Source organism: Ostrea edulis, chromosome 8 (assembly GCF_947568905.1).
Source record: "Ostrea edulis chromosome 8, xbOstEdul1.1, whole genome shotgun sequence".
NCBI lineage: Eukaryota > Metazoa > Mollusca > Bivalvia > Ostreida > Ostreidae > Ostrea > Ostrea edulis.
In genome coordinates this window covers 64,850,450-64,878,449 of record NC_079171.1, presented here as the reverse complement: position 1 = coordinate 64,878,449, position 28,000 = coordinate 64,850,450, and the positions used below count along the sequence as shown (strand labels likewise).

The 28,000-nt window shown below is 35.8% G+C and overlaps 2 protein-coding genes across 4 annotated transcripts; both read left to right on the top strand.

The window, feature by feature from the left end:
* The first annotated feature begins 4 nt into the window (after nt 1-4).
* On the top strand, nt 5-10,620 carry LOC125662240 (sodium-dependent glucose transporter 1A-like). Its single transcript, XM_048894417.2, has 4 exons — nt 5-271; nt 4,432-4,723; nt 6,418-6,709; nt 9,468-10,620. The coding sequence occupies exons 2-4, from the start codon at nt 4,439-4,441 to the stop codon at nt 10,493-10,495; spliced, it is 1,605 nt and encodes a 534-aa protein (XP_048750374.2). The 5' UTR covers nt 5-271; nt 4,432-4,438; the 3' UTR covers nt 10,496-10,620.
* Nucleotides 10,621-12,573: 1,953 nt separating this feature from the next.
* LOC125662794 (sodium-dependent glucose transporter 1-like) lies at nt 12,574-26,488 on the top strand. Of its 3 annotated transcripts, XM_048895150.2 has the most exons (5): nt 12,588-12,720; nt 16,123-16,457; nt 23,086-23,400; nt 23,509-23,800; nt 25,270-26,488. In XM_048895150.2, exons 3-5 carry the CDS (start codon nt 23,089-23,091, stop codon nt 26,307-26,309), a joined length of 1,644 nt encoding a protein of 547 aa, XP_048751107.1. In that variant the 5' UTR covers nt 12,588-12,720; nt 16,123-16,457; nt 23,086-23,088; the 3' UTR covers nt 26,310-26,488. The 3 variants fall into 3 exon arrangements, with proteins under 3 accessions (XP_048751106.1, XP_048751107.1, XP_048751108.1); XM_048895149.2 differs by lacking the exon at nt 16,123-16,457 and having other exon boundaries at nt 12,574-12,720; XM_048895151.2 differs by lacking the exons at nt 16,123-16,457; nt 25,270-26,488 and adding an exon at nt 25,006-25,252.
* Nucleotides 26,489-28,000: the final 1,512 nt, after the last annotated feature.

Sequence of the window (28,000 nt, the reverse complement as noted above, 5' to 3'; positions counted from 1 at the left end):
TTGCACATGAAAATGGGGTGGTGGATCACAAGGAGTGTGTATTCAATTGACAGGTGCCCGTGACTCCATGGCGAGGTTTTCTTGCATGGAACATAACGGTAAACTTAGATTTAGAAATTGTAAACGCTGTATACAAATCCAAAGGTCGAAAATGGATTATTAACAAAGTGATATACAAACGTACGGAGTTAGTTCCAGTCACGTGGTCATAATCTAGGCTGCATTTGTTATCTACTGAATGTCCAGGTCTAGATGACCCATCATATACCTGGTGAGTACACATTTCTGCTTTTTCTCTTTACTAGGTGTATAAACGCCGAAGAACACTGAGATGATATAGGTCCCAAAATGCTTCATGCTACAGCATAACATTGTAATTTCTCCTAGGAAAGTTCAAGTCACCCCTACAATGAAAGTGTGTCATTACCTCCCTTTAAATAATCTGATAAATGATAATAAGAGTACACTTATATAGCGCCTTATCTAAAAATACTCTAAAGCGCTGTACAACATACTAAAATTTACAATTGATAATTAAAAGAAAAACCATAGAATACACAACGAATAATCCTTACACATATAAGCATGAATGCAACATTATGTCACAATGGATAAAAAGTACAAATCAAGACAATTTAAAATATAAAATATGATGCAAGCATACAACGTCCTAAATATATGAAAAACAAACAAGTAAAACCACTCAAAGGAATCTAAAACACAAATGTGCCCAAAGTTCATTAAATTCAACAGTACATAACTATTTAAAGGTTATAGGATTGACAGAAAAGATGAGTTTTTAACAAACATTTAAAACATTCAATATTTTTGGCGTTTCTGAGCTGGCTAGGCAGATTGTTCCAGAGTGTGGATGCAGCCTTGTCGAATCTGCGTTCACCGTAGGTCTTAGTTCTGACTGATGGTACAGTTAATAGATTTGCGGTTTCTGAACGCAGGGCTCTTGTCGGGTTGTATGGAATAATGAGTTCCGTTAGATATCCTGGAGCCAGGTTGTGGAGACTTTTAAACACATAAAGGAGAATTTTGTACTGAATACGATAATCAACGGGAAGCCAATGAAGATTGGTCAGAACAGGTGTGATATGATCGTGCTTTCTAGTCCGTGATCATGTAAAGCCTATACACATTTATTTCTGGCCGATGATAAAACAGCGTGTGTTGATTGTATGGCTTGAGGGAAAGATGTAGGGTTATTATCCTCACTGGAGTCACAAAGAAAAGGTGAGGATAACGAACAGTGATCAATCTCATAACTACAATAAGCCATGCAAAATAGAGAGTTGGGCAAACACGGAACCCTAGACACACCAGAGGTGGTATCAGGTGTCTAGGAGGAGTAAGCGTCCCCCGTTGACCAGTCATTCTCGCCATGAGCCGTATATCTTGGTCAGGTAAACGGAGTTATCCGTAGTAAAAATCAGTGTGAGAAAGACTGCCTAACACATCATATCTGATGGTAACTACATCAGTGTTCAAATGGTTGTTTTTGTTCAGAGTGGTGTTGATGCGCTTTATAAAGTGTGTCGGCGTGAAACCTGACTATTCATACCCTTATGGTTTGTTTCCAAAGTGGATTTTTTCCTACTATTTACATTCTTCATTTCTGTTGAAATTCCGAGTAGTTGAAGGAGACACACTGAATTGATAAAGATTGATAGGCGTACGGTTCACAGCTGCAGCGCGTTCATGAGGAAATGGTTGGAGTACGTCTGTGTGAAGTGTTGCAGTTCATGTCCTCATGTATTTATTTCTTGACTTGTACCTACAATTGTACCTTTGTATGACACGACTGTAGTAGTGGAGGTCTTTATCATGACTAATACCTACAATTGTACCTTTATATGACACGACTGTAGTAGTGGAGGTCTTTGTCATGACTAATACCCACAATTGTACCTTTATATGACACGACTGTAGTAGTGGAGGTATTTATCATGACTAATACCTACAGTTGTACCTTTGTATGACACGGTTGTAGTAGTGGAGGTCTTTATCATGACTAATACCTACAATTGTACCTTTATATGACACGACTGTAGTAGTGGAGGTCTTTGTCATGACTAATACCCACAATTGTACCTTTATATGACACGACTGTAGTAGTGGAGGTATTTATCATGACTAATACCTACAGTTGTACCTTTGTATGACACGGTTGTAGTAGTGGAGGTCTTTATCATGACTAATACCTACAATTGTACCTTTGTATGACACGTCTGTAGTAGTGTGGGTCTTTATCATGACTAATACCTACAATTGTACCTTTGTATGACACGTCTGTAGTAGTGTGGGTCTTTATCATGACTAATACCTACAATTGTACCTTTGTATGACACGACTGTAGTAGTGTGGGTCTTTATCATGACTATTACCTACAATTGTACCTTTGTATGACACTCACGACTGTATCGTGACATGTGGTTGTTGTTCTGTTGTATTCCGACTACACTCAACAATTTATCAGTTATCTATTGGCGTCCAGTTTTTATTGGTGGAAGATAGAACCCAGATAGAATGTACCTGGGAAGAGACCACCGACCTTCCGAAAGTAAACTGGGAAACTTTCTCACTTACCGGCGCGAGCAGGATTCGAACCCGTGCCGACTAGAGGTGAGAGGCCGCGTGATTTTGAGCGCGATGCTCTAACCACTCGGCCACAGACCCGCCATATGCTATTTACGTGAACATGATACACAGGTTATGACAATATAACAATTTTTAATTAGGATGGAAATGAACTACTGCTTCATATTTTTATTGTTGTGATATTCAGAAGTTTAACATCCATAAGGACCTCCGTACATTGTATCTGGTTTCTCTCTTCCACCAATAAAAATGTTGAGTGAGATGAAAAACATCAATCAATCAATCTAACGTTCATATTAACTTCAAATGTATCATAGATACAATGTGCTTACGCCTATATAATCAATTGAAAGACCTGAGCACCATTTGTAAGTGATAATGGAATATAGCTGTATCAATATGGGAAACTGAAGACCGGGGAACTGAAGTCGTCCCATTTGTCACAAAGTTGAGTTGCCTTTATCACCGATCTTTAATGAAAGGTGAATATAACGAACAGTGATGAATCTCATAACTCCTATAAACAATACAAAATAGATAGTTGGGCAAACACGGGTCCCTGGACACACCAGAGGTGGGATCAGGTGCCTAGGAGTAGTAAGCATCCCCTGTCGACCGGTCACACCCGCCGTGACCCTATATCCTGATTAGGTAAAAGTCCAGTTATTAAATCGAGGCAGGCTACAAACAAACTAGTTGGTGGTGCAGTGGTTTCAGCTCTGGCTTAAAGTCAGCATTTCACAACTTCTATGGCCGTTATAATGATCTGGTTGACCAAACAATCTATCTTTAGGTACATGGCTGTTTGGCATGTTTCATGTTAATTGAGGCTGTTCTTTGTACATTGATTTTGACCACAGCTTACTCCCTGTACTGAATCAAGATATAGAGCTCACGACGACCAGTTGACAGGGGGCGTTTACTCCTCAAAGGCATATTATCTCACCTTTGGTATATCCAAGACTCCTTATTTGCCGAACTCTTAATTTTTTATTCTTTATAGGAGTGGTGAGATTTAAAAATGTTCGTTATATCCACCATCGTTATCCAATCCAAATCAGCACACTGGGTACAGCGATATACCATAAGTCGACATCAGTTCTATTCCGGGATTTAATAAAATTTAATAAAATATATCTGCTCTATTCCGGGGATTTATGGGAATATATCCCTGTTCTATTCCGGGGATTTATAGGAATCTAAATATCTGTCCTATTTCTGGGATATTTGGGAATCTATATCTACTCTATTCGTGGGATTTATGGGAATCTGTCTGCCCTAGTTCTGGGATTTATGGGATTATCCCCATCTTGTAGTGGTTCACAGTTTTTCCATGTCACATCAATCGCTGAACCTGAACTACAATTGATACTAACCAAGCAAAGAAAAGACTAACAAGAAATGAAAATGTATTGGCACACCGATTTTGACTGCGGATAACTCCGTTTTCCTGATCAGGATATAGGGCTCACGGCGGGTGTGACCGGTCAACAGGGGATGCTTACTCCTCCTAGGCACCTGATCCCACCTCTGGTGTGTCCAGGGGTCCGTATTTGCCCAACTATCTATTTTGTATTGCTTGTAGGAGTTATGAGATTGATCACTGTTCGTTATCTTCACCTTGCATACAGCATTGATATCAATATGTTGATTAGCTGCTCTGTAGAGGATGTGTTATAGATTTTTCGTACGTTGTAAATGGCACCAATATTTCAATGATGTCTTTTAAAGATATAATGACCGCCACACATCTCTATATTGGCAGCTGTCGTAGTGTTACAACATTTACTTACTTCATTGCACAGTATGATCTGTTATTTTCAGTTTGAAGATGAGAAATCCAGAAAAAGAAAACAATGAAAGTTGTGATGCTACAATCAGCGGAGCTAAAGGAGAGAGGGCCAGTATGTTGGAGAAAGAGATTGTCCACATGAAGAAGTCTTCCGAGGGTGATTCAGATGAAGTAGTGGAAACCAGGGGTAACCCAAAAGTTGTGAATACCGATCCCGACTCTAAAGAAGACGAAGAGAAGCTGTGGTCCCGACTGAAGAACGACAAGCTATTCAGAAAGAAATACATACTGACGATCGCATATATAGGGTCTTTCCTTACGCTGGTTAGCTAAACATATCATACAGGGTTAGCATGTACCCGTATCGTATGATTCAGTACATATACTATAAAAATCATATCAGTACGAATAATCCTGCAGTATTATGAGGCAGGCTACTGACAAACAAGTTGATGTTACAGGGGTGTCATCAGTATCGTTTAAATTCGGCATTTTTATAGGCGTTATGATGACCTAGTTTGCCCATATAACTTCTCATTGGACCAATTGCTGTTTTTGGCACATTGATTTTGATTGTGGATTACTCGATCAAGACATAAGGCTCACGGCGGGTGTGACCGGTAAATAGGATGTGTTTGCCCATCCTAGGCACCTGATTTCACTTCTGATATGCTCAGGGGTCTCTGTTTGTCCAACGCGTTATTTTGTATTCCTTAAGGTGGGTCCTTAGTCCTGGAGTTTTGGGGTTTAGGTAGCATTTTTGGGAATGAATAAATTAACATTCAGAGTAATGAAAAAATGCAAATTAGTTAAGGATTTCCATGTTAATTTTCATTACAGACACTACTGAAGTCATGTACCCCTATGTAGATTTTTATGAAATTCATTGGAAACAGTTATTTGTCGTTATTTTAAAATAAAAACAACAGGAAAATTGTTTAATTGCATTTATTTATCAAGAAACATTTCAATAACTAAAACACATGTCATTTTCAATATGTTCATCAAGTTTTAGAATAATAAGTGCAGAATTATTGAATTAACGTTGTTCTCCAAACTGTTAAAAAACGTATAAATGTGGACACAGTTTCCTTATAGCATGGTTTACATATAATTTTTTTCTGTTTATATTAGTAGATGTACATCTATTATAGTTATTTATCGAAAAAAATCCACACCTTTCCTTAATAATTTCGAATTTATAGCTTCTAGGGTATGTATACCCCCATAAAAAACCGAATTCTGGCACCATACAGCTGAGCTATTCAAAATCACTCATGGATTAAAATTTTATGTAATTTCACAAAGACACAGATAATGATTCCTTATCACCTTGGTAAAATGTTTGTGAAAAATAAAGGAAATATATCGCATAATGGGCTTGATAAATAATTTATTGAAAACGGAGTTATTGTCCTTGGATTCAATATTCTGAAACATATCATTGACTATTCAAATATAACTAAGACTTTTGAAATATTTTATGGCTGACAATTTTTTTAAAAATAACTATTGAAAAAGACTCCAAAAAAATTTATGTTCACGTCATTAAATCATTGACTTTTCAAAATCTTATGACGTCACAGGAGTGTGGCACTACGTTAAGGGAGTTATTACTGTTCGTTATCTTAGCCTTCATAAAAAAAAATTACATAGATCATTTGCTTATATATTGGTTTTTAATGAGTTAAAAAGGTCTTTATATTCGGAAAAAACCTCTCTAGCGCATTGCCACGGTTTGCTTCTTTGCCTTATGTCTTTCACTCTTTGTAGGGTATCGTCACGGTTCAGTTCTTGGCCGTATTTCTTTCACTCGTTGTAGGATATCGTCACGTTTCAGTTCTTTGCCGTATTTCTTTCACTCTTTGTAGGATATCGTCACGGTTCAGTTCTTGGCCGTATTTCTTTCACTCTTTGTAGGGTATCGTCACGGTTTGCTTCTTTGCCTTATTTCTTTCACTCTTTGTAGGATATCGTCACGGTTCGATTCTTTGCCTTATGTATTTGATTTTTTGTAGGGTTGGGTGGAGGGACAGATTGGACCCACATTTCCAGAACTCCGATTCATCGTCCACACAACACTAGAGAAAGGTTCACTGTTCTTCACCATGACCACCGTGGGTTATCTTCTGGGTGCTATTCTCACGGGGTACCTGTTTGATAAGCGGGTACTAGAAAGAAACCTACTGATGTTTATATGTATAGCCGGGTATGGTGTTATCATTGCCATCATACCATGGTGTAGCCTCTATGAGATAATGGTCGTTATTCACCTTGTGAAGGGGTTGTTTGGTGGAGGACTTGACACCTGTAAGTGCAACGTTAATTAATCACAATAAAAATCTGAGATTAGGCTGTTCTTGGCAAATTAATTTTAACTACGGATTACTCCGTTTACCTGATCAAGATATAGGGCTCGGAGCGGATGTGACCGGTTGATAGGGGATGTTTACTACTCTTAGGCAGCCAACTATATACTCTTAGGTATATCCAGGGGTTCGTGTTTGTCCAGCTCTCTAATTTTTATCTCTTATAGACGTTATGAGATTGATGACTGCTTGTTATGAACATCGAGTTTAAGATAGATGTGAACGAAAATCTAACTTATTATATATGCAATAATTGTAAGGTCTTTAAAATCTAGTGCAATAGGAGCTTATTGACTCTTTTATTTAATCATTATTTAGCGTTTATTTTGCGTTTCTTATCATATAGCAAATTTACTTAAGTGATTTTGTTTAACTCCTAGACGAAAAGCAAAAGCTGATCATAAGCAGAACCTGCTCTCGTATATGGAATCAGTGAGAGACATGGACACGATGTGAAGGTGATGATGGAATATTGCTACAGGTCTAAACATTCCCTGATCGAGGTTCATGGCGGTAAATAGGTGGTGTTTACTTATCCTAGTCAACTGATCCAATCTCTAATTTCAATTTTGTATTCTGTATAGAGTGGATGAGATTGATCACAATTTGTTGTTTTCACCTATTCTGCATCAGGACTTTTTGAAAAGGAAACGAACCGGATTTCATCAGGAACAGAACGGTAATGGAATTGGAATGGTTCGTTTAATGTTGGAGAATGTTGTAAGGTTATCATAAATGGAATTCTTCATGATGGTGTGGGGTAGGGAAAATGTCCTGGGGAAAAAATTTAGAAATATACATTCGTTTTGAGTATCATATGAATTCTTTCTCTTCATGATAGAAGGCCAAAGGATATCAAAAGCGTTGATAATGATCGTTCGGAATTGCAATCGGTTTACGTCCGTCACAGTGCCTTAACAATTGTACATTCTTAACTTCTTGATAACTACCATTCAAATACTTTTCGAATTTGGTATGAAACATTTTTTGGACAAGGGGGACATATATTGTAAATTTCAGGTATTCTGCTCCCCGGGCCTGAGGGATGGGAAAACTGCCAAAAAATTACAAACTTTCAAAAACCTTCTCTGGAATTACACATGTGTAAGAAAATTTAATGCAATATAAGGTAAAGCAAGAAAGTCTCTACCTAAATCGTAAATTTCATGATTCCGGGGTGGGAGTTTATATATCCTATATAGTCCTTTACCAAAATTGTGAATTTCGTGATCCTAAGGGCAAGGTTTGGTTTCAGGGTGGAGTCATAATTACTATAGTGATTATTATCTTTATCATTTGAAGGACTTCTTTAAGTATACTGATACAGCAAACCCAGGGTTTTGACTTGGGTCTGAGTTAGGGATATCGTATAATGATAATACATGTATTATATAAAGCTTTTCATCAGTATATGCAGTTTTGAGGGCATTGAAGTTTTGAAAACACATCTTGTTTTATACTGATGCTAAAAAGTAGAATTTATGCTTGATATTTAAAACAGGATTTTATTTTTTAGATGTTTAGCCCTTGGGAATAGTGATACTTTTAAGTAGTACTCGGGTAACCGATAAGGTCTGTGGGCTTCTTGTTAAAATTGTCATTCAGATGACAAAGGACCATAATTTACCACACATTTAAACCTATCATCGTCATTATGGGTTATTTATCCTCTAAGGTCCTTTTTACATAGCGCAAGGCCAATTGTGAGATTGGAATTTGGAATTTAAGGGATACTACGACTCCCGCCTACCACGTGTATATTTAGTTACCATATATACAAAAGAATTCTCACGTTATGATATGTACATATCCAGATCCCACCAGATATGTTATAGGTCTTCAGTACCACTTGCTCGTAACACACGACTAAATGGGCGATCCTTCAGATGAAACCGTTGAAACCTAGGCCTCGTGCACAACAGGTGTGGCATGAAAAAGATACCTACCTGCGTAAAAGCCGTAAGCGCCGAGCATAAGCCTAAACTGGGCTGTTCTTCACCGGCAATGGTGACGTCTCCATTAAAGGTGAAGATAACTAACAATGATCAATCTCATATCTCTTAAACAAAATAGAGAGCTGAACAAACACGGACCCCAAATATACCAGAGGTTGAATCAGGTGCTTAGGAGTAAGCATCCCCTGTCCACCAGTCGCATTCACCGTGAACCCTATATCTCTATCAGGTAAATGGAGTAATCCGTAGTCAAATCAGTGTGCCAATAACGGCCTAACAATCGGTATGATTGATTGATTGATGTTTTCCGCCACACTCAACAATTTTTCAGCTATTTGGTGGCGCCCAATTTTTATTGGTGGAAGAGAGAACCCAGATACAATGTACATGAGAAGAGCCCACCGACATTCCGAAAGTAAACTGGGAAACTTTTTCACTTACAGGCGCGAGCGGGAATAGAACCCGCACCGACAGAGGCGAGAGTCCGTAGTTTTTTTTTTTTTTTTTTTTTTTTTTTTAGAAAAAACACTAATATCGACATGTACGACTATTTATGCTTATATAATCGTATAAAATAGATAGTTTTACAGATATTGAAATTGGAAGATTTAGCATTATACCAACTTTATCGCGAGAAATGCATAAAACATATCAATAGTTAATAATCCGATGAAATGAGAGTTCGTTGAGAAAATGCAGATTCTTTTCGTAACAAGTTTGTTTTTCTATTTTTGGTTTAAACAGGTGGGAACGCCGGACTAGTGGTGATATGGGGTAGAGAGGGCGACACCTACTTCAACGCCTTACACTTCACATTTGCTCTTGGTGCGATCCTATCCCCCTTAGCAACTGCTCCGTATCTGATGTCACATGACGAGAGCGTGTTGGATACCATACACAACGAAACCCACCAAGTCTTAAATTTCACCACTTATGCTGATTATATAGACGTTAACGACAGAAGTATCCTAAATTTCACTCAATCGTCTCTAGGGAAACAAGAATCGATAATTTACATTCCATACACCATGACAACGGCACTCTGTATTCTTACGTCACTTCCGTTTCTCATATTTTTCTGTACGTCACTGCAGAAAGCGATAGAAACTCGAAAAACGAATGAAGTCGAAGATAAAAAGAAACCCCAGAAACAGTTAAGAATCGCAGGGTTCATCGTTATGGCAATTTATTTAGGCGTGTACATTGCCGTTGTGAGAACGTTTGCCGGTTTCTTAACAACGTTTGTAATGTCAGATTTACATTGGACAAATTTTCAAGGGAGCTACATCACTTCAGGTCATTATGGTTCATTTGCCTTTGGACGATTTTTAGGAATTTTCTTTGTGCGATTTTTCAGCCCAGGAAAAATCTTGTTTACGTCGAATTCCATGATGCTGCTGTCTCTGCTTGGCTTTTTGATTTCGTCCCTTTTTGATTCCAACACTTATGTATGGGTATTTGCCGTGGCAGCTGGTATCTCGGTGTCACCAATATTCCCCGTTGCTTTTATGTGGACGGAACAGACGTTTTTACGAGTGACGGGGAAGGTGGCATCCATTTTTCTCATGTCTGCGTCTCTGGGATTTCTCGTGAACCCTCCACTTGCAGGCATTTTAATGGACACATTTACTTCAATGTGGTTTTCTTACCTTTTGTTTGGAGAGACAATATTGTTATTACTACTTTATTTTGCGGCTTTGTATATATCTAGACGGATTGCAGGAGGGGAATCGCGAAGGCCAGACGCAGAATTGACTGTTTTGAATGGATAAAATACGGGGTGATTGTTGTCAGACATACATCTGTATCAATGGTTTTCGTGTACATGATTTTAAAGACTCAGATTCTAAAGAAATCTAAAATAAACAAGATTCATGGAAATTATTCTGATGAATAACTTCCTTGAATTATATTTTTATTTATGCTTGATTGGTTTAGGGTTGTGGTAGGCGGCCTAAGCTACAGTGAAATCTGTCTGAAAAGCGTTTACTTAACCGTGTAGAGCTTCCACGTCTCGATACTTCAATCAATCAACATTGACTTTACAACAAGAAATCTATATTGATAATAGTTTTAACTCAACTAAAATGTTTCATCAATTCACCAACCAAGTTCGCAAATTATCAGTCATGAATACGACAAAACCCCGGACAGGGTACCCGTGAGCACATGGATGACAATCTCATACACCGTGTAATGTTACACACACAAGTACTCTGAAGTTGAAACAAAATGTCCTGGTGTTCCTCGTTGACAATATCTTGCGGTCTTTTGTTATCAGGTCTTCCAACAGTCTGTTGGAATCCTCATGGGCACAAATTTTGCTCCTTTGTCAGCTGACCTGTGTTTATAGAACTTTGAAGCAGAATTTATTAAAACGTCTACTTGAGAAGAAATTATAGCTTGCTGTGGCCTTCAATTCTACTTTTAGATATAATGACAACGTATTATCTATTAACAATGATAATTTTCATTAATATGTCGATTCGATACATCCGAGTGAACTCGAAATAAAAGACACCACAGAGTCCTCCACCTCTGCTTCATACTTAGATATATTATTGAAGGTAGATATTAACAGCAAACTAACAACTCAACTTTATGACAAACCTGATGATTTCAGCTTCTCCAACGTCAAATTCGCATATCTTGTGGGAGTTGTGAGATTGATCACTGTTCGTTGTCTTCACCTTTCATCTATGTAGCAATATCCCATTACCATCTGCATATGGTGTTTATGGCTCTCAACTGATTCAATACGCAAGAGCTTGTTCTGCTTATTGTCAGTTTTGAAATCGAAACTGGCTACTGACAAACAAATTGGTGGTGTAGGGGTTCCAACTGTTTCATTTCAAGTCAACATTGAGCAAATTCAATGGTTGTTATAATGATATGTTTTGCCAATACAACCTATCATTGGGTCAAATGCTGTCTGACGTGTTTCATACCGATTGTTTGGCCGTTCTTGGCACACTGATTTCGACTATGGATAACTTTCTTTACTTGGTGGGGATGTAGGGTTCATGGTGGGTGAGACTGGTAAACAGGGGATGCTTAATCTCCCCCCCCCCCCTCCTAGACACCTGATCCCACCTCTGGTAGATCCAGGGTTCCATATTTGCTCAACTCTCTATTTAGTTTTGCTTATAGGAGTTAAAAGATTGATCTCTGTTCATTATCTTCACTTTTCATGTATCAGATTGGGAACATTGGCTTCCATCCATATTGCGTATACAGACAATTTACGAAATAAAAATAAAATGAAAGTTCATCAATCATAATAAAATACTCGCGTTTGTGAATATCCGTCAAATAATTACAATATAATGATTAATGATTAATTTTAGTATAGCCCGCCTGTCGTACAACAAATTAAACTTATTGAGGGTTGCCGTGTTAAACACAATATTCAAGTTGGAGATTGTAATAAAATGACTCTATGTAAGATGAAGATAACGAACAGGGATCATTTTAATAACTCCTATATGCAATACAACAGAGACAGCTGGGCAAACACGGACACTGGACACACCAGAGGTGGGATCAGGTGCCTAGGTGGAGTAAGCATCCCCTGTCGACCCGTTATACCAGTTGTGAACCATACATCTTGATCTATGTATCATATGGTGTACACAAACACGGTGTAATAACCCTTTCATTCTAAGTAATGTTAGCGCACTAGGAACTTTGGAGTATATTCAAATGACGTATAAAGGCAAAATAATCCAAACAATATCATGAAAAATAATTACATTGGACTTAATTGGAGAAGACCCGTTTAGTAATTAGCGTTTCTCGCAGTGTGGAAAGTTTTATCAGTATCTAAATAGTTTTAGCAGAACCAGGCTTCCACACAACGATAGAACATCTTGAGCGCAGTTTTTACAGTGTTGTGCAATAATCCAGTCCGATATTGTGATAAGGTGACCCCTCTCATAACTACGTTGAAATGGTTATCAGAATTCTCCAACAGAAATACACAGGTGCTTGATTAGCGGTAAGTAAATAGATAACAGTTAGATACTATTGACATTCATGTCACGAACATATCTACACCTAGGATGAAGTATGGAAGCGCATCGCAACTTAAGATATTAAAACATTGCTCACTTTTAATTCCACTTTTTTTCTTTTCAAAATGCTTATTATCACTAAGTCGACTACTCTTATATCAATCATCAGTATATCAATCACTCTATTTTTAGTACTAGTACATTAATCACTATATTTTCACTACTACAAATTGAATCACTATATTTTCAATACTAATATATTATTCTCTATTTTTTTTATACCACTAGTTTATTAATATTTATATTTTTCACTGTTAGTATATTAATCACTATATTTTCACTACTAGTATTTTAATTTCTATATTTTTACTACTAGTATATTAATCACTATATTTTAGTACTAGTACATAAATCACTATATTTTCACTACTAGTATATTAATCACTATATTTTTAGTACTAGTACATAAATCACTATATTTTCACTAGTAGTATATTAATCCCTTTATTTTTAGTACTAGTATATTAATCACTATATTTTCACTACTAGTATATTAGTTACTATATTTTTAGTACTCATACATTAATCACTATATTTTCAGTACTAGTATATTAATCACTATATTTTTAGTACTAGTACATTAATCACTATATATTCACTACTAGTATATTAATCACTATATTTTTAGTACTCATACATTAATCACTATATTTTCAGTACTAGTATATTAATCACTATATTTTTAGTACTAGTTTATTAATCACTATAATTTCACTACTAGAAATTGAATCACTATATTTTCAATACTAATGTATTATTCTCTATTATTTTACCACTAGTGTATTAATATTTGTATTTTTCAATGTTAGTATATTAATCATTTTATTTTTAGTACTAGTACATTAATCACTATATTTTCACTACTAGTATATTAATCACTTTATTTTTTAATACATAAATCACTATATTTTCAGTACTAGTATATTAATCACTATATTTTCACTACTAGTACATTAATCACTATATTTTCAGTACTAGTATATTAATCACTATATTTTCACTACTAGTACATAAATCACTATATTTTCAGTACTAGTATATTAATCACTTTATTTTTCAGTACTAGTATATTAATCACCATATTTTCACTACTAGTATATTAATCACTATATTTCCACTACTAGTATATTAATCACTATATTTTAGTACTAGTACATAAATCACTATATTTTCACTACTAGTATATTAATCACTATATTTTCACTACTAGTATATTAATCACTATATTTTCACTACTAGTATATTAATCACTATATTTTAGAACTAGTACATAAATCACTATATTTTCACTACTAGTATATTAATCACTATATTTTTAGTACTAGTACATAAATCACTATATTTTCACTACTAGTATATTAATCACTATATTTTTAGTACTAGTACATTAATCACTATATTTTCACTACTAGTACATAAATCACAATATTTTCACTACTAGTATATTAATCACTTTATTTTTTAGTACTAGTACATTAATCACCATAATTTCACTACTACAGATGTAGATTAATCACTTTATTTTAGACCTATTGTAATTGGTTTTCGTCCGTCGTCGTCCGTCGTCAATCGTATGTTAACAATTGAACATTTTTAACTTCTTAATAACTACCTGTCCATTGTTTACAAATTTGGTATGCAGCATCGTTGTGACAACAGGGACATAAATTGTAAATTTCAGGACTGCTTAGGCCCTAGGGGCGGGGCAAAAACTGCCCAACATTGACCAATTTTCAAAAATCTTCTCAAGAACCATGCACACATGTAAGAAAATCTAAATGCATTGTGATGTAGAGCAGAAAAGCCTCTTCCAAATTTGTAAATTTCATGATTCGCGGGGTAGGGGTTCTGACCCTAGGGCGGGGCCAAACTTGTTATATAGTGTTTATGTGTAAAACACTTAAATTACATATTCTTTAATGCTATTGATGCTAAATTGAAAGTAAATAGATATTTAGGAAGAACAGGTAGTCCTTTACCAAAATTGTAAATTTGATTATTCCAGGGGTAGGGGCTTTTGGTATCAGGGTGGGGCCAAAATGGTCAGTTATTAAATGTGTTAGACATTTTTAAGTTTTTGATAACTATCATTCCAATTCTTTTCAAATTTGATATGATACATATCTGGAACACAAAGAACATAAATTGTAAATTACAGGACTTCTACACCCCTGGGGCCTTATGGGCAGGGCAAAAACTGCCCAAATTGACATATTTTAAAACATCTTCTCAAGAACCACACACATGTAAGAAGAACTAAATCCATAGTGATGTAGAGCAGGACGGCCTCTACCAAAATTGTAAATTTCATGATTCCCAGGGTAGGGGTTCTGAACCCAGCGCGGGGCCAAACTTGTTATATAATATTTATGTGTAAAACGCTTAAATAACATTTTATTTAGTTTCAATTTAGTATAAAGTCTTTTACCAAAATTGTAAATTTGATTTTCCCCAGATTAAGGGTTTTAACCCCAAATGGGACCAAACTTAGTATATATAGTATTTATATGTAAGTTTGCTGATACTCTATGAAAGTTAAATGCATACTTAGGAATAGCAGAAAAGGGTGTACAAAAAATGGCGAATTTCACAACCCACGGTTATGACTTTAGGATGAGTCCAAATTAGTCATATATTTTGATGTTTTAATGTTAATACACTTATCATTTAAAGCCTTTCATCAGTGTATGCACTTTTTGATGGCAGTGAAGTTTTAAGAACACATCTTGTTTTATACTGTTGCTGAACAATAAAATTTTGATTAATATATATTCAGAACAGGATTTGTTTTTCTAGATTCCATAGCCCATGGAAGTAATGATACTTTTTCACTAGTAGTCAGGTGACCGATAAGGCCTGTGGAAGTAATGATACTTTTTCACTAGTATTCAGGTGACCGATAAGGCCTGTGGAAGTAATGATACTTTTTCACTAGTATTCAGGTGACCGATAAGGCCTGTGGAAGTAATGATACTTTTTCACTAGTATTCAGGTGACCGATAAGGCCTGTGGAAGTAATGATACTTTTTCACTAGTATTCAGGTGACCGATAAGGCCTGTGGAAGTAATGATACTTTTTCACTAGTATTCAGGTGACCGATAAGGCCTGTGGAAGTAATGATACTTTTTCACTAGTATTCAGGTGACCGATAAGGCCTGTGGAAGTAATGATACTTTTTCACTAGTATTCAGGTGACTGATAAGGCCTGTAGGCCTCTTGTTTAGTACTAGTACACCAATCACTATATTTTCACTACTAGTATATTAATCGCCGTAGTTTGAGTACTAATATATTGATCACTGTATTTTGATTACTACTATATTAGCAAGGATCCACAAGCCTGCACCAGAATGAAACATCCGCCAAATTCAAAGGAAAAGTAACTACATTATCATTTGATTAATGTTTTCAAGCCGTTTCGCAAACCATACGAATTTTGAAGGAGAGTGATATGATGTAGATCGACACGAGATCGTAGATAGCCGTGTATTAGCGAATGACCTGAATGTTGTAGCTTGTCCACGATCCTCTTTATATCTGAAGATTCTGTTTACTAATCTCTCCTATGAATCCGCGGATATATGTAATGAGTTCACCAGCCAATCATACAATCAATGATGATGGGAACAATGACGACCTAATCTAGTAAACAGACATTCGGTAAGTTTTAGATAAGATGAACATGTGTTGTAAAATCGAACGTGTCGACTCAGGAGAGATCACGTGATTCCGAGTATCGGTTACCGCTACATAAACTGTGAATTCAGCTTGTTACTGTAGCGCACATAGAATGGCGGATCTAAACAAATACAAGTATATAACACTCCTGTGTATGTTACTGTAGCTCAAATAGAGTGGCGGATCCAAACAAATACAAGTATATAACACTCCTGTGTATGTTACTGTAGCCCACATAGAGTGGCGGATCCAAACAAATACAAGTATATAACACTCCTGTGTATGTTACTATAGCTCACATACAGTGGCGGATCCAAACAAATACAAGTATATAACACTTCTGTGTATGTTACTGTAGCCCACATAGAGTGGTGGATCCAAACAAATACAAGTATATAACACTTCTTTGTATGTTACTGTAGCTCACATAGAATGGTGGATCCAAACAAATACAAGTATATGACACTTCTGCGTACATTACTGTAGGACATATATAATGAAGACTTAACGTTTTATAACAAATCGTTCCAGTCTGATATCCCCGAAAATCACGTGACCCTGTTTACATTTATATATATATAGTATATTTACGTTCATGGACCAAGTATCCTCCAACGGAAAACAATAATATGTTTTCTCTGTTTTACATCCGGTGTCTCCAGTCAGGCAAAATAAGAGACATCTTAAACTGTAGTACGTGTAAATAACAAACACATTATACTGTAGTACTTGTAAATAACAAACACATCACACTGTAGTACGTGTAAATAACAAACACATCACACTGTAGTACGTGTAAATAACAAATACATTATACTGTAGTACGTGTAAATAACAAATACATTATACTGTAGTACTTGTAAATAACAAACACATTATACTGTAGTACGTGTAAATAACAAACATATTATACTGTAGTACGTGTAAATAACAAACACATTATACTGTAGTACGTGTAAATAACAAACATATTATACTGTAGTACGTGTAAATAACAAACACATTACACTGTAGGACGTGTAAATAACAAACACATTATACTATAGTACGTGTAAATAACAAACACATTACACTGTAGTACGTGTAAATAACAAACACATTATACTGTAGTACGTGTAAATAACAAACACATCACACTGTAGTACGTGTAAATAACAAACACATCACACTGTAGTACGTGTAAATAACAAACACATTATACTGTAGTACGTGTAAATAACAAACACATCACACTGTAGTACGTGTAAATAACAAATACATTATACTGTAGTACGTGTAAATAACAAATACATTATACTGTAGTACGTGTAAATAACAAACACATCACACTGTAGTACGTGTAAATAACAAACACATTATACTGTAGTACGTGTAAATAACAAACACATCACACTGTAGTACGTGTAAATAACAAACACATTACACTGTAGTACATGTAAATCACAAACACATTATACTGTAGTACGTGTAAATAACAAACACATCACACTGTAGTACGTGTAAATAACAAACACATTACACTGTAGGACGTGTAAATAACAAACACATTATACTGTAGTACGTGTAAATAACAAATACATTATACTGTAGGACGTGTAAATAACAAACACATTATACTGTAGGACGTGTAAATAACAAACACATTATACTATAGTACGTGTAAATAACAAACACATCACACTGTAGTATGTGTAAATAACAAACACATTATACTGTAGTACGTGTAAATAACAAACACATTATACTGTAGTACGTGTAAATAACAAACACATCACACTGTAGTACGTGTAAATAACAAACACATTATACTGTAGTACGTGTAAATAACAAACACATCACACTGTAGTACGTGTAAATAACAAACACATCACACTGTAGTACGTGTAAATAACAAACACATTATACTACAGTACGTGTAAATAACAAATTACACTGTAGTACGTGTAAATAACAAACACATTATACTGTAGTACGTGTAAATAACAAACACATTATACTATAGTACGTGTAAATAACAAACACATTACACTGTAGTACATGTAAATCACAAACACATTATACTGTAGTACGTGTAAATAACAAACACATCACACTGTAGTACGTGTAAATAACAAACACATTACACTGTAGGACGTGTAAATAACAAACACATTATACTGTAGTACGTGTAAATAACAAATACATTATACTGTAGGACGTGTAAATAACAAACACATTATACTGTAGTACGTGTAAATAACAAACACATCACACTGTAGTATGTGTAAATAACAAACACATTATACTGTAGTACGTGTAAATAACAAACACATTATACTGTAGTACGTGTAAATAACAAACACATTATACTATAGTACATGTAAATAACAAATACATCACACTGTAGTACGTGTAAATAACAAACACATTATACTGTAGTACGTGTAAATAACAAACACATTATACTGTAGTACGTGTAAATAACAAACACATTATACTGTAGTACGTGTAAATAACAAACACATCACACTGTAGTACGTGTAAATAACAAACACATTATACTGCAGTACGTGTAAATAACAAACACATTATACTGTAGTACGTGTAAATAACAAACACATCACACTGTAGTACGTGTAAATAACAAACACATCACACTGTAGTACGTGTAAATAACAAACACATTATACTGTAGTACGTGTAAATAACAAACACATTATACTGTTGTAAGTGTAAATAACAAACACATCACACTGTAGTACGTGTAAATAACAAACACATTATACTGCAGTAAGTGCAAATGATAATTTCTATCTAAATTTTACTGTATTAGCACAGTTCACTTTTTAAAAATTGAAACAGGCTAATGACGAATACCTTAATATTATAGGCAATTCAACAGTCTTCGAAAATGTTATGGTTATTAAAGTGATATAATTTGAAAATACAAACTGTCATTAGGTTGAATACTGTCTGGTGTGTTTAAAACTATTTGAAAAGCCGTTATGTACATACTGATTTTAACTACAGATTGCTCCGTTTACCTGATTAACATATAGGGCTCACGGTGGGTTTGACCGGTCAACATTGGATACATACTCTCTTTGGCACCTGATCCCACCTCTAGTGTGTTCAATGATCCGTGTTTGCTTTATTCTTAACTTCGTATTCTTCTTAGGTTTCATAAGATTGACCACTGTTCGTTATTTCACCTTTTCATAAAAACAAAAAAATGTTTAGTGGTAATTTGGCTTATTTTCTTTTTCATTTGCATAGTTATGAGACACGATTGTCAATAAGTGTATATCATAGACGTATTTTAAGAATGCCTAACTGGGTACAAAAAAAATAGTCATTTATAAAATGTCAGCAATGATTGCAAAACAGTAAAAGGTATACGTTCCTTTTTAGCTCACCTGAACCGAAGGTTCAAGTGAGCTTTTCTGATCGCTTTTTATCCGTCGTCTGTCTGTCTGTCCTTCTGTCTGTCTGTCTGTCCGTCTGTCTGTGAAACTTTTCACATTTTCGACTTCTTCTCCAGAACCACTGGGCCATTTTCAACCAAACATGGCCAAAAGCATCCTTGGTTGAAGGGCTTTCAAGTTTGTTCAAATGAAGGACCATGTCCCTTTCAAAGGGGAGATAATCATAAAAATGCAAAAATAGGGTGGCGTCATTTAAAAATCTTCTTCTCAAGAACCACTAGGCCAGAAGAGCTGAAATTTACCTGAAAGCTTCCTGACATATTGCAGATTCAAGTTTGTTCAAATCATGGTCCCCGGTGGTAGGATGGGGCCACAAGGGGGGATCTAAGTTTTACATACAAATATATAGGGAAAAACTTTAAAAATCTTCTTCTCAAGAACCATTAAGCCAGAAAAGCTGAGATTTACATGAAAGCTTTGTGACATAATGCAGATTCAAGTTTGTTCAAATCATGGGTCCCTGGGATTGGATGGGGCCACAATAGGGGATCAAAGTTTTACATACAAATATATAGGAAATTTTTTTTAAAAATCTTCTTCTCAAGAACCACTAAGCCAGAAAAGCTGAGATTTACATGAAAGCTTCCTGACATAATGCAGATTCAAGTTTGTTCAAATCATGGGCTCCGGGGATTGGATGCCCGTTGCCACAAGGGGGATCAAAGTTTTACGTACAAATATATAGTTAAAATCTTTTTCTCAAGAACCACTGAGCCAGAAAAGCTGATTTTTACATGCAAACTTTCTGACATAGTGCAGATTCAAGTTTGTTCAAATCATGGCCCCCAGGGGTAGGATGGGGCCATAATGGGAGATCAAAGTTTTACATACAAATATATAGGGAAAAACTTTAAAAATCTTCTTCTCAAGAACCACTAAGCCAGAAAAGCTGAGATTTACATGAAAGCTTCCTGACATAGTGCAGATTCAGGTTTGTTCAAATCATGGGCTCCGGGAGTTGGATGGGGCCACAAGGGAGGATCATAGTTTTACATACAAATATATAGGAAAAATCTTCTTCTCAAGAACTACTGAGCCAGAAAAGCTGATTTTTTCATGAAAACTTTCTGACATAGTGCAGATTCAAGTTTGTTCAAATCATGGCCCCGGAGGGTAGGATGGGGCCACAAGGGGGGATCAAAGTTTTACATACAAATATATAGTTAAAATCTTTTTCTCAATAACCACTGAGTCAGAAAAGCTGATATTTACAAGAAAACTTTCTGACAGTGCAGATTCAAGTTTGTTCAAATCATGGCCCCCGGGGGGTAGGATGGGGCCACAAGTGGGAGGGGGTTCAAAGTTTTACATACAAATATAGGAAAAGGCTTTTAAAATCTTCTTCTCAAGAACCATTGGGCCAAAGAAGTTGACATTTACATGAAAGCTTTCTGACATAGTGTAGATTCAAGTTTGCAAAGGGTAGTTTGGGCCATAATAGGGACTAAGGTTCTACATGCAAATATATATGGAAAGTCTTCAGATATGGGCCAAGGTGACTCAGGTGAGTGATGTGGCCCATGGGCCTCTTGTTTACATTCGTATTGACAACAATTACGTATCTGAATGACACCACCTGACAAGCTAAGGCGGGGTGATTAATAACGATTGAATAATTAGAAAACTGCGATTATTGCTAAAATCCTTCATTTTGATTTTAAAGCATTGAAACATTTGACGATTTACTTACCCCCATGTCTTACGCCTGCACAAAGTAATCACTACTGCATCAACGGAAGTCATAGCATTAATCGCAATTTCATTATTACTCAATCGACAGTAATCATTCCTCAACTACGCTTGTCAGGGGGCACATTGTGTAATTAAAAACATACAGTGCTTTCTATCTTTTCTCAAACTGTCAGGGGGCACATTGTGTAATTAAAAACATACAGTGCTTTCTATTTTTTCTCAAACTGTCAGGGGGCACATTGTGTAATTAAAAACATACAGTGCTTTCTATCTTTTCTCAAACTGTCAGGGGGCACATTGTGTAATTAAAAACATACAGTGCTTTCTATTTTTTCTCAAACTGTCATAGGGCGTATTGTGTAATTAAAAACATACAGTGCTTTCCATCTTTTCTCAAACTGTCAGGGGTCACATTGTGTAATTAAAAACATACAGTGCTTTCTATTTTTTCTCAAACAAGCATGACTGTATCTCCAATGAATCTACCGTTATTGTACTATTGAAAATTTCTTATTTCCCATGCGAGAACTTAATATCGCACCATGACAAGTGGATGGCAGATCGTGAGAACATAAATTCGTGAATGGACTATCTATTAAGAGTTTCCTTTTACATATATTTCGCAATTTTACAGGTGTTTTATCTCGTTGAATTAGATTTCCTCGAATGATATAGTATCAAACAGGTCGTCGTTGTAAACACTTAGTTAGAATTTTTTGACACTTTGGTTTCCCTTTTAGCTCTTACAAGTTTTTTGTCATTTCCAATTTCCAAAATTTCGGATTTAGCATCACTGAAGAGATATTGTTTGTTGAAATGCGCATCTGGTGCATCAAATTTGGTACCGTACAAGTTTTACATTATGACCCCTGGGTCGAGGCCTCTGCTGGTGGACTGTTAGTCCCCGAGGGTCTCTTCAGCCCAGTAGCTAAGTACTTCGTTACTAGCTTGAAAATACGGATGAATATTTAATTGCTGGGATAAAATTTAGAAATTCATTTCAAAATCAAGGATGATATCTCCCTCATGCATAGCTCTAATACTTGGACGAATTTGGCACTTTAGTTTTCCTTTTTGCTCTTACAAGTTTGTTGTTATATCAAATTCCCCAAATTTGTGATAGGGCATCACTGAAAAGACATTGTTTGTCGAAATATACATCTGGTGCATCAAAATTGGTACTGTGTAAGTTTGACATAAGCATGTTAGATAATTAACAGGGAATGTTTACTCCTCCTTGGCACCTGACCCTCACCTCTGGTATATACAGGGGCCGTGTTTGCCATTCTCTTAAATCTGTATACATTGTAGTAGTTTTGAGACTAACCACAGTGCCTTACCTTCATCTTTTCATGATATTTTTTATGGAAACATACCATGCAATATATAGTTGTTTTCCAGATACTGTATGCATAACTCACCTGAATTAATTCTTAGCCATGATTTTATTAAAGGTGATGGAGTTTGGAAACACGGATAACACGCCGACTATTCAAAGGTACAACTTATCTAAAGTAAATGAAGACGATGAAAAAGAGCTATTGATGACGGATGGGAGTGTTAAAGAATGCGAATTATCCCACCAAACACGAGAGGAGTGGGACATATCAGTCACAGACAACGAGATAAGGAACAGTCCAAACATGTTGGAAGAAAATTCAAATTCTGAAGAAAAGGGAGGAACATTCTGGTTCCGACTAAAGAAAGACAATGTGTTCCGAAAGAAATACCTCTTGACCTCTGCATACATCATGTCCTTCATTTCTTTAGTAAGTGTGAGAGGATTTTCTTGAGATGTCAAAACTAAAGTACAAATAAGACTCGATCTTATTCTGAATCCCTAGATATGGAATAAAAAAGAACTCTTTTATTTTCAGGGATGGGTGGAGGGACAGCTTGGTCCCACATTTCCAGATCTTCTGTTTATCACTGAATCAACACTAGATCGAGGTTCCGTATTCTTCACCACAGCCACGCTGGGATATCTCCTGGGATCTATGATCATGGGCTACTTGTTCGACAAACAGAACATAGACAAAAACTTGCTGCTGTTTCTAAGCATGATTGGATACAGTATCACTATTGTTATCGTGCCTTGGTGTGGGCTTTACGAGATCATGGTCATCATTCACATCTTTAAGGGAGCTTTTGGTGGCAGTTTGGAGACATGTAAGTGATCATAGAGTAAACTGATAGCAGCTAGGAATTTTATATCATTACATGTATCATTTTGACTACGAATTACTCTGTTTACCTGATCAAGATATACCGTAAATCTGGATATTTTTGCGTCGATGTATTTTTGCGAATTTGAGTAAAAAGCCTATATATTTATTTCTGTGTTTCTAATTTTTGCGAATTATTGTAAACACTTATCAAAAAAAAACAAAAAAAAAAACGTGTGAAACATTATTTTTGAGAAAAATATTTTTGCGAATCCAACTGACTCGCAAAATCTCTAAATATTAATTGACAGCAAAAATAACCAGATTTACGGTAGAACTCACGGTGGATGTGACCGTTGAACAGGGGATGCTTACTCCTCTTAGGTACCTGATCCCGCCTTTGGTAAATAAAGGGGTCTGTGTTTACCCTTCTCTCTATTTAATCTTCCTTATAGGAGTTATGAGATTGATCAATGTCCGTTATATTTGCCTTTCATGTATAAGTTGTCGACGGACAAACATTTAAACTTACATAACAGTGCTAAAATATTACCGAAGTAATGGATACTAAATCTAAAACAAATATCACGTTTACCATTTTGAGAATTTGGAGATATCTTATTAATTCGGCATTGAATACGTACTCCAATCCTCTCCGAAGTGACCGTCATTTCCCCCTAAACAACGCATAGTCGCACACACAAGTAAATTCCCGAATACGGTCATATCAGATGTCAGAGGTCGCAAGAATATGCAATGAATTATTTCTAATCTATGTCGTTTAGTAACCAGGGCATCTTAAAACGATATATATTAGTTATTAGTTATGATAGCACGTTCTGCGTATGATCAATTTTGAATGAAGACAGACTGCTGACAAATAACTTGATGTTAGAGGGGTGACGTTATACAAGACTGTCGAAACTTCTGTAACATCTACTAATTTGTCAGTATGACAAGAAGGCGTATCAGTTGATATAAAACACACCAGACATCATTATTTGTCAAAATGCGCACCTGGTGCATCAAAATTGGTACCGTATAAGTTTTACATCAGACAACATTCGATTGACGACATTCATAGGAAAACATTCTATTTAACGATATGCTATCTTATTAATGATAAAAGGAAGTAGTTTTGAGAAGTATCTGTTGATGTGTCTGATGATTTTATGTTAATCTGTGAATCATTCTTATCAATAATACTAGTAATGGTGTATGAAAGGCGAAGATAACAAACAGTGATCCATCTCATAACTCCTATAAGCAATACGAAATAGATAGTCGGACAAACACAGACCCCTGGACACACTGGAAGTGGGATTATGTGCCTTTGAGGAGTAAGCATCCCTGTCGATCGGTCACACCTGCCGTGAGCCCTATATCCTGACCAGGTAAACGGAGCTATCCGTAGTGAAAATGTATGTGAATCATTCTTATCATCAGTATAATTTATTTTTTTTTTTTACACAGGTGGTAATGCCGGTCTGATGCATATATGGGGTCGCGAAGGTGACCCATACTTCAATGCTTTACATTTCTCTTTTGCTGTTGGTGGAATACTATCTCCCTTAGCTGCCGCGCCATATGTGATGTCACATGACCATGCCGCTAGACCTCTCGCTATGAATTGGACACACGATTTTTCAAACACTAGCTCAGGAAGTAATGGGGATCTCTATAACATAACTCATCTTAATTCAACACAGAAATCGACGGAGATTCAATCATCCATGATTTACATTCCTTACACCACCAGTGCCGGACTTTGTCTCATGACTTCTCTTCCATTTCTTGTATTTTTCTGTGTATCACTACAGAAAACGCTTCAAAGGGAAAAATCAAAAGAGGAAGTCGAAAGCAAACGTAAAACTCAAAAGCGACTACGAATTATGGGATTCATAACCATGACTATATATATGGCGGTGTACTGTGCAGTACAGGACATATTTATTGGATTTCTAACAACATTTGTTGTATCAGAATTGAACTGGACAAATTCTGAAGGAAGCTATCTCACCTCTGCTTATTGTGCTTTATATGCTACTGGGCGGTTCTTGGGAATTTTCCTCGTACAATGTTTTAGCTCTGCAAAAATTATATTCGCATACAATTTCATGCTCATAATATCTCTGTCTGGATTTTTAATGGTGTCATTTTATGACGTCATAATTGGCATCTGGATATTTACGTTAATGACAGGTTTCTCTTCGTCAGTGATTTTTCCTGTGGTGTTTATGTGGACGGAACAGAAGTTTCTAAGAGTGACAGGAAAAGTAGCATCAATTTTCATTGTGGCTTCGTCCATTGGGGTGATGGTAAACTCGCCGATTCTAGGGGCATTAATGGAGATGTTTACACCAATGTGGTTTTCGTATCTTTTATTAGCAGAAACCGTCTTTGTATTCATGCTTTTCTTTGCGGGTTTATTCATAGCAAGAAGGATTGATTCAGAGAAAGCCATAACACTGGACGTGGAAGTATCCGATTTCAATGAGAAAGCAGATGTTTGATCTGGTTTAATACATGACATAATGTTTGACATAATATTGGATTACTTTGTCACCATCAGTATGTGATTTTGATTGTCAACATATACTCTTATTTACAATACTAATTCGTTTGTCGTATACTTTCAGTTTAAATTTTGATGCATTTTTGCAATAAAGTTTGTAAATGATTTAAAAACAAGTTTCAGTATTAACCGTGTCTTGGAAATTGTCTTTAAAATAGTCAAAATACATTTCGAGGTCAATCTTATTACGCAGCTTGCCGTTGCTGTCTACTTTCAATACAACGCAGCAGGGTTAAGGTGTCCCGAGTAAAGTTTAAACAAACATCATAAAATGTACCTCCGTGCACTTCATACTATATGACGTCACAATATGAAAGTACGTCACCATGTACAGGTCTATAGTTGTATCGCGGGGAAAATGTCATAATATTTTCTCGTTAATTTATTGCCGTTATCTAGTGTTCAATCGGCATGTGTTTAAATCTGTTTGTCAGATGATCCCCCCCCCCCCCCGTTTTCTTCGATAATATATGTCTCATATTTTTATACATAGCATGTGCACGAAAGACTGTGAAGTAATCTTTGCATCACTTTGTGACCTTGATATCGCCCTCGATGTGTATAGTCATTTGGAATAAAGAAAACCAACGCATGTAGATATCGACTCGGTACAGGTAAAAGATGACGATATTTTATTTCGATCAAGGCATAGGCCTAATCAGAAAGGTAACTAATTGCAGATTTAGGATTTTGATACGGAAGGTACAATATGTTGCCTCGTTTAGAAATGATTTGGATGTGAATGTGGAAAATGCCCAACATTTGAGTTGAGATAATGGAAATTGCTATATTTGAGAGGATATTGTACCGATCCGTATCACTCTTTTGTAACACAAGTTCGTTTCACCTTTTATTCACAGTTGTAGTGTAATGTAATCAATCAATGAATCAATGACAGTTCTCCTATAAATATAAATAAATAAAAACACATTATAATTTGTGCTAGTGACTTAACCAATGTACAAGATTTGCTTGACCTCAATCATATATACAAACATATTTCCTATGCAAGGATTCATATGTAGTACATGTATTATAAGCATGCATAATTAGCAACATGAACAAATAGCAATTGCACATTAGAAAAAGGTTGCGAATACGCAAAGTTCACAAACCTAAACAAGGCACGCAATATCCGGCCCCAAAAATGGCCACCACGACAGGTCAAGGTCAACGTAATACACTGATCACCTACATGTAGACCTATTAATAAAATAAACACTGTAAATATACTGAAACACACATATAACTCGAACACCGTTGTGTCACCGAAGTACATGTATGTAAAACTCAATTATATTCTCCCATTAAGTATAAATAGAAAACATTAAGCTATAAACTAGTTCTCAATTCAATATGTCTGATTAAAGAAAATGCTAAATATCGAATTCCGCTTCCTAACAGCATTATTTAGCAAAGAATCTCCTACAATACCTTACACACGATATAGTGAATCTATGCACTCAAAATATTCACTGACAAATTACTGTGTACTTGAAAATGACAAATATATCACCAAAAACTTACACAACATCAGACACGTCTTCGTTGTTCTGTATCTCGTGCAAAAATACCGCCAATAGCAGGTTCTATTATTACACACACTGACCAATCACTGACCGTCTTCAT

Excerpts from the sequence above, each read along its gene's own strand:
- LOC125662240 (XM_048894417.2), top strand. The coding sequence starts at position 4,439 with ATGAGAAATCCAGAAAAAGAAAACAATGAAAGTTGTGATGCTACAATC. Across the intron at positions 4,724-6,417 it reads TAGGGTCTTTCCTTACGCTG|GGTTGGGTGGAGGGACAGAT; the intron begins GTTAGCTAAACA and ends GATTTTTTGTAG. Across the intron at positions 6,710-9,467 it reads TGGTGGAGGACTTGACACCT|GTGGGAACGCCGGACTAGTG; the intron begins GTAAGTGCAACG and ends TGGTTTAAACAG.
- LOC125662794 (XM_048895149.2), top strand. The coding sequence starts at position 23,089 with ATGGAGTTTGGAAACACGGATAACACGCCGACTATTCAAAGGTACAAC. Across the intron at positions 23,401-23,508 it reads TCATGTCCTTCATTTCTTTA|GGATGGGTGGAGGGACAGCT; the intron begins GTAAGTGTGAGA and ends TTTTATTTTCAG. Across the intron at positions 23,801-25,269 it reads TGGTGGCAGTTTGGAGACAT|GTGGTAATGCCGGTCTGATG; the intron begins GTAAGTGATCAT and ends TTTTTTACACAG.